Source organism: Tachysurus fulvidraco, chromosome 19 (assembly GCF_022655615.1).
Source record: "Tachysurus fulvidraco isolate hzauxx_2018 chromosome 19, HZAU_PFXX_2.0, whole genome shotgun sequence".
Lineage (NCBI taxonomy): Eukaryota > Metazoa > Chordata > Actinopteri > Siluriformes > Bagridae > Tachysurus > Tachysurus fulvidraco.
The window spans coordinates 20,175,285-20,187,784 of record NC_062536.1 but is presented as its reverse complement, the minus strand read 5'-3'; the positions used below and the strand labels follow the sequence as shown (position 1 = coordinate 20,187,784).

The 12,500-nt window shown below is 38.7% G+C and overlaps 2 protein-coding genes across 4 annotated transcripts in view; one reads left to right on the top strand and one right to left on the bottom strand.

Annotated features, from left to right (window-relative positions):
- Positions 1-9,046, top strand: part of syt1a (synaptotagmin Ia) — a 36,008-nt gene extending 26,962 nt beyond the window's left edge. For both annotated transcript variants that reach the window (XM_047803794.1, XM_047803793.1), the window contains 2 exons: positions 939-1,072; positions 3,469-9,046. In XM_047803794.1, the coding sequence (XP_047659750.1) occupies positions 939-1,072; positions 3,469-3,675 (341 nt within the window). In that variant the 3' untranslated portion in view covers positions 3,676-9,046. The remainder of the gene's footprint in view (positions 1-938; positions 1,073-3,468) is intronic.
- Positions 9,047-10,557: 1,511 nt separating this feature from the next.
- Positions 10,558-12,500, bottom strand: part of pawr (PRKC, apoptosis, WT1, regulator) — a 37,083-nt gene continuing 35,140 nt past the window's right edge. For both annotated transcript variants that reach the window (XM_047803791.1, XM_047803792.1), the window contains exon 7: positions 10,558-12,500. This exon is cut by the window's right edge and continues 625 nt beyond it. The gene's annotated coding sequence lies outside the window, so the exon portion shown is untranslated.

Below are 12,500 nucleotides of genomic sequence, written 5' to 3'. Positions count from 1 at the left end.
TGTATAGAACAAACACATGCTGTTATTACAGTCTAAAGCCCTATTTGGACGGGATTAGTTTTACGTGGGGACGTGGAGTGATGCAATTTTACCTCAGGACGTCTGTAATATTAATTGGCCAATTCACACGGGACAAGACGTCTCAGTAAAACTAGCAGAAGTGGGAGGGGTAACTCGCTTTACGCACCACGGTAACCTCCTCGTCGTCATGTGCGTATGACGTCGCTTCCTGTTTCAAGCGCCTCCATGCTTGCAAAACGCGCCAAAAACTACTTTTAAACAGGAAATGACGGAATTTTACCGTACATACTTACAGCGGGTCTATTCGGACGGGATCAGTATTACCTGAGGTCATTTTTCCGGACCTTTTTACAGAAGGTAAAAGTCGCCGTAATCTTTACTGACATTGTCCGTAATGATTACCGAGATGGCACATTCGGACGGGACTAAAATCACAGAGAAGCTCTGGTAATAATTACTTTACCCCCCACGTCCCCCACGTAGAACTGATCCCATCCGAATAGGGCTTAAGTGAGGTAGGGGGTGTGATGAAGAACGGGGTCCTGGAAGGTATCAGGTAGGGGTTATATAGCACTTATAACGGCTAAAATGGGGTTTCAGGGGAAACGTTTGGGGTCTAGTACAGGACACGACCTTCTGCCAGAAGCTCACTGATAAGGTTTAGTAAGGAATTAAGTTTTAGAAGTATCAGGTGCAAACTGGGTGGAGTTAAGTGGGGTTAGGAATGGAGTAAGTTGTTTTCAAGTCTAGGTTACATCACGTAAGGTCCTGGTGAGCATGGACAGTTAGGGTCTGCAAAGGGTTTGGAAAACTGGGTAATGTACTGTATGGTAGAGATAGGGGCAGGTAGGCACTAAGCGAGATCAAACTTCATGCTGCTTGATTTGATTGAAGTCGATTTCTGTGTCTTCTTTCAGACCCGTACGTGAAGATCCATCTGATGCAGAACGGTAAACGTCTGAAAAAGAAAAAGACGACAATCAAAAAGAACACCCTGAACCCCTACTACAATGAGTCCTTCAGCTTCGAAGTGCCATTCGAACAAATCCAGGTAATTACGTTGCACCCGGACCGCATTTTACACCTTAAATACATAAAAATTTGACCGTAAATAGAGTTTACGGCGCTGATAGTCATTTTAAAATCCATGCTCTGTGGCGGCATTGCAAATAAGTGCAAAGTGCTCCAAATTGATTTTGCATTTCACGCTTCAGAGGATTTGTTGCATGGGTTCTGCTTTCAATTCGGCTCTAAGGCTGCTAATCAGAACGTCCCACTCTCGACTCATTAAATATAAAGTCGGCTCTCCACAACACCAGATAACTTTACGGCGCTTCTACGCCATTGGATTACATGGAAATTTGGCTTGGATTTACAGCACAGGCGTAAAAATGGATTCACAGAAAGGCTCGTGCCTGATTGAACACATCCTGTATATTATCCCTATACCAATTTTAACTGGTCCTAATGAAATATGAATGTTATGATTATTGTCCCATAATCTCCTGAGTCCTGAAGTTTCAGATGGAATTAGGACTATAGCTGTGTAGAGATTAGCCATGATCCAATGTTGAATCCAATTTAAATCTGGTTAAAACTCTTCTTGGGGGTCTATTTACATTTTAACCAGATGTTCTCCCAGTCCTCTAAGCCAGTGGTCCCCAACCTTTTTTTTCGCCGCGGACCGGTCAATGTTTGATCATTTTACCGCGGCCCGCTGGGGGTGGGGGGGTTGGTGGTCGGCAGCGCCTATACAATTAAATTTAAAATTACAAATTTTAATGTAATTGTATTTAATCATGCCTTTTTAACTCACTACAACGCTAAATCAATGAGACCCCTGAGCTTGTTTCTTTACAACGAGACGGTTCCATCTGGGGTAACAGGAGACAATGACACCCGAAGTGTGTCGCTTATGTCCACTTTATTCCGTTGTTTTGTTTCGGTTGCCATCACTGCAGAAATCCCCGCTTCACACAGATAGCATGTCGGACATGACGATAGGGATGTAAGTGCTGTGGTGACAATCTCAGGGTATTCCGCCATGCCTTTAATCCAGAACACCGGCAGAGTTTCTAACTTTCTAACGACGTCTGTTTCGTGCTCGTTTTTGCTAATTTGTGGGTTAAATTTGAGCAAACACAATATACATGTACACCAAGCACTGTTAAACATGACAAAGTACCGGTGAACAGAGAGAAGAGCGACACACACCTTCTCTCTCCACCAAAGCTACAACACCACTGCCGCTTGCAGCCGCTCAGCTCCAGACGTCACCTAAACCCGGCCCGATATCACGATATTTTCCGCATGCGCGGTATCGGTGCGGCTTTAGGTGACGTCTCTCAGCTCCCGGTTAACCTCTCGTCCATGGAAAGTCGCACAAACCCGAGAGAAATACACCACAGTAAATAAAATGGAAATAATGTAATGTTCCTTGTGCGGCCCGGTACCATTTGGTCCACGGACTGGTACCAATCCGCGGCCTGGGGGTTGGGGACCACTGATCTAAGCCATGAGCTCCATAAACTGCTGGTCATCAGAGCACTGACTCAGCACTGAAAGCCTACTAGTGGTCTCGGACTCAGCACTGAGAGCCTACTGGTGGTCTCGGACTCAGCACTGAGAGCCTACTAGTGGTCTCGGACTCAGCACTGACAGCCTATTGGTGGTCTCGGGTATCCTTCTGTTTGGAATCTTGGATATTATTAAATCCAGAGCTCTTATTGATGATCTGGTAGCTACACTGAACCTGGACTGAAGATCTCTGATCTTTAGCTGGAAATTCAATCAATAGAGAAAACAATTAGCAGAATTTTTTTTCCTTCTTTTTGTCATTGATCTGGGGATTAGACAGTAAGGAAAACTTAACAGACCAAGCGGTAATCGTTACTCACTCAGAGTTGCAGCTTTTAAAGAAAGTGACCATCATTAAGCATGCAGTAGACCTGCAGCCTCATTATAGTGCTTACTGTGTGTGTGTGTGTGTGTGTGTGTGTGTGTGTGTGTGTGTGTGTGTGTGTGTGTGTGAGAGTAGTTTGCATTTCATTCATATGATCTCTCAGATAGATCAGAAGTTTTTTTATGACGAAGTCTCTGTATTCTCATCAGCTGAGAGAAAGTTCAGTATGTCTCCACACGAGCGTCATCGCCGACGTCATGGCCGTCTCTGTTCATGCTGATTATTCTCTGACTCATTCGTTCACTTCTGTTCTGTTGGATCACTTTCACCTTTTTTTTAATTAGATCATTGAACGACGTCTAATGACCTGACGTGTGTTTCTCTCCGGCACAGGACCTGCTCACAGCCCGATTTCAGAAGGGATTTAGGTTTAAATTTGACTCGGAGCCGCACGCACGGCCGTCCATCCGTACAGAGTCGTACTAAATAAACCCTGGAGCTCATAATTAACCGTGTTCTTGTTTTCTCTCTCTGTCTTTTTACAGAAAGTTCAAATCGTTATAACTGTTCTGGACTATGACAAGATCGGCAAAAACGATGCCATCGGTAAAGTTTTCGTAGGGCTGAACAGCTCAGGCACCGAGCTTCGCCATTGGTCGGATATGTTGGCCAACCCTCGGAGACCCATCGCCCAGTGGCATGTGCTCAAGCCTGAGGAAGAAGTGGATGCCCAGCTGTCCACCAAGAAATAAAGCTCGGCCCCCTTTAGCCATTAACCCCGCCCCTTTTAGTGGTCCTACCCCAGTGCGTGTACATACCTCAGTGATGTATGGATCCTTTAAACCATCTTAAATCTTCTCCTTCTTGTCTGGCGATGAAACGCCTCCTTTTATAATAGCTGTCGAGGTTTGACCGCCCACTTGCCCCAACACACACACACACACACACACACACACACACTCACAACACACCCCTCACGTTGTGTTTAGCATTCCTTCCTGTCTTTGCCTGCTGTTTTGACCATCATCCATGACCTTTAACGCCCTTAAACCCTTCTTTTAAGCAATATGATCTGTGTAGATAGCGCATGAATGAAAAAACCGTGTACCACAGGTGTATATATCCGTATGCAGACAAAAAATACGATTTCTAGTTTGTGTTTGTATGTTGTTACCTGTTTCCTAATCTGTGTATATCTTGATGTTTTTACTAAGATATTCTATTTTAAATGATGTAAATGCAGAGCCAATATTATAGAGAATAACAGCAGGAGTTATCATATCTATCTTATTGCATTCCAGTTAAATATATAAACATAAATACATCTATATATTTCAGATATAATGTATATTTGAATATTAAATTTCAACCTGCAAGATGCGAGTTAAGGGGTATTTGGGAAAAAATAAAAAAAAAACCTCTTTGGCTTTAAAGAACGATTAGAAATCACCGGGAGAAGGAAGAGAACCCCGTATAGAGCGGAACACTGTAATATAAATGTAGAACATCTTCAGTATATTACACTTTAGTATGGAAATATAGGCCATTAACTGATATGGGTTAAATATGCAGGAAGTTCTATAAGCACATGAGTTCTTCTACTTTTTTTCTGCTCCTTGTTTTAGCAGCTCCTTAATTAATTTCCCCGAATCCTCGATCTGAACCTTAATCCGAATCTTTTTGTCCTAAAGACCGAGCATGATGAATTCTCTGAGCGTAGCCGTGTACTCCTCAGCGCTTTTCCTTCCCTCCATTCGTTAAGCTTCGTTAACAGACCGATTGTGTTCGATTTGTTAAGACTCTAGCTTTGAAATTAATATTTTTGGTAACTGCATGTTTTTTTTAAATTCTACTTTATTCTACACCGTCGGGCCTTTAGCCGTAAGGAAAAAAAAAACCTAAAGTTCTGCGTTTTCTAAACGATCTGATGCTGATTTCTTTTGAAAAGTCGGTACGAAATAATATAATACCGACTCTAAGAGACGAGCTTTTAATAAACACTGCCATTATTTTCAGGGAGGTGAGAAACGTACCTGACTTTCTCCTCATGCACACTTAGCTCCACTTACTGGCTGTAGCTTTTGGTTCTTTGGGAACAAGTAAAACCATTTCTTTGGCCTTGAAGGTGCAAGATCCGAGTTTTTCCGTTGCCTCTTTACAGTGACGACAGCCTTAGCCATGCTTTTACTGCCAAGCTCAAGCTCCTTTACTGAATGGCTACTGATTTGCACTGGAGTTCGAGTTCGGAACAACAGAAAGAAACGTTCTGAATGATTATTAACTTTTTATTATTTTGTTTTGTATGAAACTGGAGAAGGTTCTTAGTTCTAAGTAACTTGAATTAAAAAGCCACAACTTTTAAATGAATAGAAGTGTTTAGTGGATAACATATCTATAATAATAATAATAATAATAATAATAATAATAATAATAATAATAAGTATGAACGTTAAAGGTGTTCAGAGGTGACGTTTCAGTCGGCGATGTCCTTCAGTAGGAAAACACGATTTCACATAAATTTCGAAAATAACGAACCGGCCAACAAAAAGGTTAATGAACCACATAACGAGCGAATCCGATTGACTCGGCAATCAGGAGGTCGTGACAGGACGTGTAAATTCTGTACATATACAAGTTCACCATCAAGAAATCTGTTAAATCTTCCTCTGTGCGTTCGTCATCCCCAGAAAATAAAAAAGAAAGCTCTTTCATTATTTTCAGGATCGACAGGTTTAAGAACGTTAATTAGAGACACGTTTCTTTCTCAGGCCTTTTTTTTCCTCATTTAAAAAAAAAACTAACCATAAAAGTTAATGGTCCGTACATATTATAGTCCATAAAGTCCTTTACTACGGGTTTAACGCAACGACACGGACTCACCGTCGCAAATCTGTAAGAATTCGTAACAAGACAGAAAATCAGCTAGAAAAAGTAAAAGTGTGCTGCTACACTAGAAATATTGAACCGTGACAACGTGGACTTTTTACGATGGTCAGTGATTTAATGCTTTACGTTAAACTCCTCAACTTTAGAACAAATTTGTTTTGTCGAGTTTCTATACATTTTGCAAAATCGAATTTTTTTTTTTGTTTGTTTCATAAATCCAAGTTCAGTACGATTCCCGATCTACGCAATTACGATTTATAAATTTACACAAATTACACGACAAATTTTTAACACCTCTCGATGATCGACTCGGACGTGAAACTGAAACGTTTCGCATTATATTTATTTTCTTCTAAAATTGATCCGTACAAATTTTTAAGCTAGTTTCTCATCCCGAAGGTCAAAAATGTCCTGATGTCGGAGGGTTAATTATTATAACGTAGCATTTAAAGAAAAGTGACGTGTGGTTATCGGGTACGTGAGGTGACGTTAGCGACAGTCACTTACTGAGGTTCCTGAGGAGAAAAAAAACAGCACACTTTATACAACAGGACTGTTTAAAAAAAACGAAGCTTCTGTTGGATGAAACCTAAATTGTTCGAATTCTTACGAATTTCGTTCCTGTGAGACGGCGTGTGATGAGAGGAAAAGCAACAAGCATCAGTTCATTACAACCATTAAAACCTCTTGTCATGGAGGAACCTCTTACGTATCCTAGACGCTAGCTTCAGAAGGAGTTTTTAAATGTTTTCAATGTTATCGTGTAGGTGATGAAAAAAAAAAAAAAGATAGCAAACGAACGCTCGTTGTCATTCCATAGACGTGTCTGAGGACTGCATTGTGTATCACTGTGACTGCCGTGTGTGTGCGTGCCGTAGAGGTGTAGACTTTTATCGATAACTATCTGTAGTGTAGTGTGTCGTGCCACCATTTTGTCCTCGCTACACACCGAGAGGCTCGTTAGTAGAGGCGTAGCGCGAGTGCTTTCGCAGCGATCCGTCTCTCGATCCCGTTTTGTTTTTGAGCACTGTGCAATACTTCTACATTCATCCCCATAGTGTTACGTGGGTGATGTTGCCCAAGAAAGAAGATTAGAAAATAAAAATAAAATCATTTGTATATGATATAATCACCACGTCGGTAGGACGCAGCACATGTAGATTGTGTGTATATATTCTATCTGAGCTCAACATCTAATGTTAAGGCTTCCTCCCTTTTCTTTTTTTTTCATTTTTTTTTTCCAAACACACAGATCCAGCCATCGAATTACCACAGAATTACGCTTCTATCAAAAATATTAGAGTATAAATATATATATAAATATAAATAAATAAATATATATTATATATATAAACCCCCTGTCCCCACCAAAAATCCAAAATGTGTGTATATATTTTTATATTTGCGTTCACAAACAGTGTAAAACCTGAGAAATGTATCGTTATCTGTTTCGGTATCGATCGCTACGATTCTTGATTTGGTTCTCAATGTCGTTTGATGATGATTATTCTGGTTATTGTTCCTTTTTAGTGCCCTTTTCTATTTAATATCAAACTCAGAATGTACAGTTCGGACTGTGTGTGTTTTATTATTTGGGACCAACTATATAGTCGACACTTTCAGTTCGTTCTTGATTTCTTTTCGATTCAATGTCGCAATAAATATCGATTCGATCTCATCGAGTTACGACACGGCTTATTAAAGATATATAATCACCATGTAATTATACGATGTAACCTCAATCCTTTATATTGTCAATATCTAAACGTTTAGGGGGAAAAGTAGGTTTAGGTTTATGAAAACAGGGTTATTTCTTTTTTTCCGTTCGTTTCTGATGCAGCACGCTAATTTCTACACGATTAGATGAATTAGATGCAGTAACAGTAAGAGGCGGCATTGCGGATTGCACTGTAAAGTAAAAAGTGATAAAAAGCCATTTTTAGCCCTGCAAAGCAATGCTGACTTTTACTGAGGCCTACCAAAGCATGCAACACACAACACACAACACACACACACACACAACACACAAACACACTGTGGTCTCTTTAACAAACATTTGTCTGAATTCTGACAAGCCAGCTCACTGGGTCAAGTTGGAGCTGCAGGTCACCGGCATACAGTACAGTCACGTCGTTACTTCGGCACTCGCTCGCCTGCCGAGAAGCGACGTTCACTCTCGCACAACAAACTGGTTCACGAATACAAACTCACACAAATATCGCATTCACATCCAGTTCATTCTGATCTTTAGCTTCTTCACTGGAACTAAACTCCTTAATGTTATTAGAAGTCCCAGTTTGTTCTCAGAAGACCGCTTGACCGTCACATAAATAACAAGACAAAATTTAGTTAGAAAAGACTTGATCCTCATCTCTCGTGATCTAATGAGACGATCGGTTGTACTGCGATTTTCAAGAACTTGCATTTACAAAATCGTACTATTTTTTTTTTGCACAATTTAAACATTTCACTAAATTGGTTTTCATAAAAAACTAAATTACCAAATCATTAAAATGTTCAAAAACAATTCTTCATCGAAACAAACCCCCCTCCCCCCCAAAAAATGTCTGTGGATATTTTCTTAGCAAAACACCCACAAATTTGTGAGAAATGTTAAATTTACCAAAATAAACTACAAACATTCGAGACACTTTACGAGCACAAAACATGTTCATGAAAAACGTCACGATCTGTTTGAGCTAGTGCGCTAGATAACGCGTGGGCCTGAAAAGCTACGGATCCCAGAACAGGGGGCGGGGTTAAATGAAATCGGCTTGTCAGAATTCTCACGATTTGATGCGAGATCGTTTTGATGAAACACAAACATCGCTCCACTCGTTTGCTCGGTGAGATAAAGCCACACTCTGGAGAGAACCTTGTATAGAAATTAGAATCGGATGCTGTAGAAAGATCCCAGTTGCCTTTGTGTATATCGACTGCCTGCTTTTGTGTGTGGAAATTTTCTCTGTAATCTTGTAGAGTGTTTTTTCCTCTTCTCTTTTTATTTCTCTCACTCTTTCTCTTGCTCTCACTCTCTCTCTCTCTCTCTTTTCCCTGCCATAAATCTGGGTTCTACGGTTCTATTGCGTGTGTAAACCTTCATTTTTCGACGAGGTGTTTTACGATTGCGTTCGACTTTGTGTAGTGATTCACTCTGTGAAGTTTCTGACTGTTGTTATATAACTTCATATACACAAAATGTTCAATAAAAATGTTTTATTTCCTGTTGATACGGAACACAGAGTCTGAAGTGTTTTTATTGAATGATAACATTTTATTGAACTATAATAAAAAAAGATATATATATAAATGCATTTCATTATTCAAATTAATATAAAAACCTGTTCTTTAAGTGTAAAAAAATCTGTATTTATTTATTAACTATTATTATGTACTGTATTATTAGTTTTTAATTGTTTTAAATATGTAACTGTTTTAAATAAAAACTGTTGCATTTAATGATTTATTATTCATTCTGTCTAAGAATAAAGTCAATAATTATAACAAAAAATAAGTCAATCATTATTAATATTATTAATAAATAAAAAAATTTTAAATTAAAAATAAAAAAAGCAAATAATTATTAGAATAAATTAAGTTAGGATTTTTTTTTTCGTTTCACGAGTCATCGAGTTTTTGTAAATAAACTGTCTTCTTAACTCATTTAAATTAAAAATAAATATATGTGAGTGGGTTTATGTATTAAAACAGAACACCGTTTGTAGTGTATTTAGTTTTTTAGTTTTTAAATGTAATCATTTCTTTTAGATAGAGACAAGAAATCCCTGTCTCTATCTACATTTAACATGTAATTATTGCTTTTATCATTTATTTAAATGATTTAATAATTAAGGGAAATGTTGTGTGCAGGGAAATGAACATAAATACATTAAATAAATGATGTATTTATTATCTATTAAAATCATGTTGGATTTCTAAGCACAGTTATAGAGACAGTACAAATTACCATCACTGAGATTCTATCTCTAGTTTCAATCTAGATTTTCTTTTCAATTTTAAGCAAATAATAAAATGAGAGAGGGAGTGAGAGAGAGAAAGAGAGACAGTGAAAGAGTGTGAGAGAGAGAGAGAGAGAGACAGAGAGAGAGAGAGAGAGAGAGAGCACTAACAATACAACCATGAGGCATGAAGACCGAGAGAAAAGTCAAAGGAAAATGACCTTCAGTGCAGCCAGAACGTCTCCTCCGGTCTCTGTAATAAAGTCAGAATTAAGGAAGAATAAAATGAAGAGCAGAAAGAGAAAAGTAATATTAGCAGCAGGACTAAAAGAGAAAAATAAATGGCCTGTAGGACCTGAAGTACTTCTCCGTCTCCACTGCTGTTAAAATGCTAATTTGGAAATAAGCAGGGTTCCGAGCTCAGGGCAAGAACATGAAAGAAACTACTGAATCATCAGCATGAAGCTAGGAACCGAACAGGTGGAGAACCGAACAGGTGGAGAACCGAACAGGTGGAGAACCACCTCTGCTGCATTAATATGTACATCATACACATACACACTTTACCTTCCCACATTATTTCTGTATGTGATGTGGTAGCTCAGTGGTTAAGGTGTTGGGCTACTGATCGGAAGGTCATGGGTTCGAACTCCAGGTGCCACTGCTGGGCCCCTGAGCAAGGCCCTTAACCCTCAGTTGCAAGTCACTCTGGATAAGGGTGTCTGCTAAATGTAATGTAATGTATATTTCTCTTCCACAATTAGAGAATGACAACTTAACACACACATATACAGTGAGATAATCAGAATTTTTATTAAGTGACTTCATCTTCTGTACATGCATAAGGCTAAAGACGAGAGAGAGAGAGAGAGAGACAGAGAGAGAGAGAGACAGAGAGATCAATCGCTCACGAAAAGCCGCTAGTTCTGATGAAACTCGAGCTCGAGGGCACATAAGCACTGTGTAAAGTTCCTAAAAGCAGAATCTGATATGCTTTAGATGATCACAGACACGAGAAACATCTTGTAAACATGTGAAAAAACACAACTGAACAAAAACACATCTACATCACAGACATTTCCACAGTGAGGAAAGTAATCAGTTACACGTGATTTCATACAGAGACCGAAGTCTTCAAGCCTTTTATTACAGACGACTACAACTGATATTCAAAAATAACCAGATACAGAAATAATGTGCAATTCTAGACAAAACGAATCCTGTTTTGGTCCCAAACGCTAGTTTTACATAAAAATGTAATAATTAGCACTCAAGAAAAAAAATCCTCCCCTTTAAATTGAATAAACTGATGATAAGCCGCTAGCTAGCAAGCTGAGTGCAGTAAAGGAATACGCTCGAATTCAACACGCTAAGCTTTCACTGAACAACGACCATCATATCACGACTAACGCGCAGCCAACATATCAAATTAATGCTAAATATAATTAAAGAAAAATTTGTGTAACATTTGAAGTTTTTCTTCCTCAAAGCCAATTCGGTGACTATCTAACAGGATAACCAGCAGCTAACGAACGTGACCGGTGCTAAAGATAAATCGAGATCTCAGCTAACAACTCCAAAATTCTAGCTTTTCATTAGAGCAAAATGAACATGACATTCAGTACACTCTTCACTAGCTAGCTAAGTGGCTAGTCGGCAGCTAGCAAATGTGATGGCACCCTGCAGTGAAAAAATCCAAACATGCTAACGTTTGATAAAGGATTTGCCAAAAAAAAAAAATATATATATATAGCTAATTAGCAGCTAGTACACAAGATTAACGATAAATTTTTAATAAATATTACCGTTTTATAGATAAGATAAAACGTGACTAGCGCTGAAAAAAAAAATCAACATTCGGCTAACGAATCCAAAATGCTAGCATTCGCTAGAAAATAGAGAACTTTTGATTTTCAGTTGAATTACAACGTTCAGAATCGCTAGCTAGCTAGTGAGCAGCTAACAAAAACGAATGCTAATGTTTGATAAGAGTCAGAAATCAACACACTCGATTAACAGACAGAAAACTCATTAATTCATAGCTAACATGCAGGATTAGCGCTAAGAATAATCAATGATGTGAGAGATCTGGGCTAATTATAACACTCAGCTAAAGTTTCAGAATGCTAGCTATTGTCAAAATGAAAGGGAATTTTATTACATTCTGTACAATCTCAGCTAGCGAGCAAACCGTCAGCAACCAGCAGTCAGACAGAATATGTAGCAACCTGACGCTAAGGAATCTAAAATGCTACAAGACAACATGATGTTTACTTCAACTGCTAGCTGCTGTTCAGCTAATTTGCTAGTTTTTAACTGATTAGCAAAAAAGCGTATAATGCTAATCACCAGACATTCAACTAAACCCTCCAGAATACTAGTGTCTCAATATGATATTTAAAAAAATGTCGAGCTACTGGAGCCTAATTAACAGCTAATATGCTAACGACTACCACGGTGAGTTTAATGCTACACAACACAATACTGTAACGTTCTAGTGTTAGAAATCGTGAAATTGTACTAGTATAGCCATTTTATTAGCTAGGTTATAGGCTACTTAGCAGCTAGCTAGTGAGTTAGCACTCCAAAATACTAGTGTTTACAGAAGAATTTGTTGTTACTATAGCCATTAGCTAAGAAAAGGCTAATTATCAGCTAGCATATGAAAAGATGTGTTAGTTTAATTCAACACTTAGCCAAAAAGCTTGAAAATTCTAACTGTTAGAACTTGT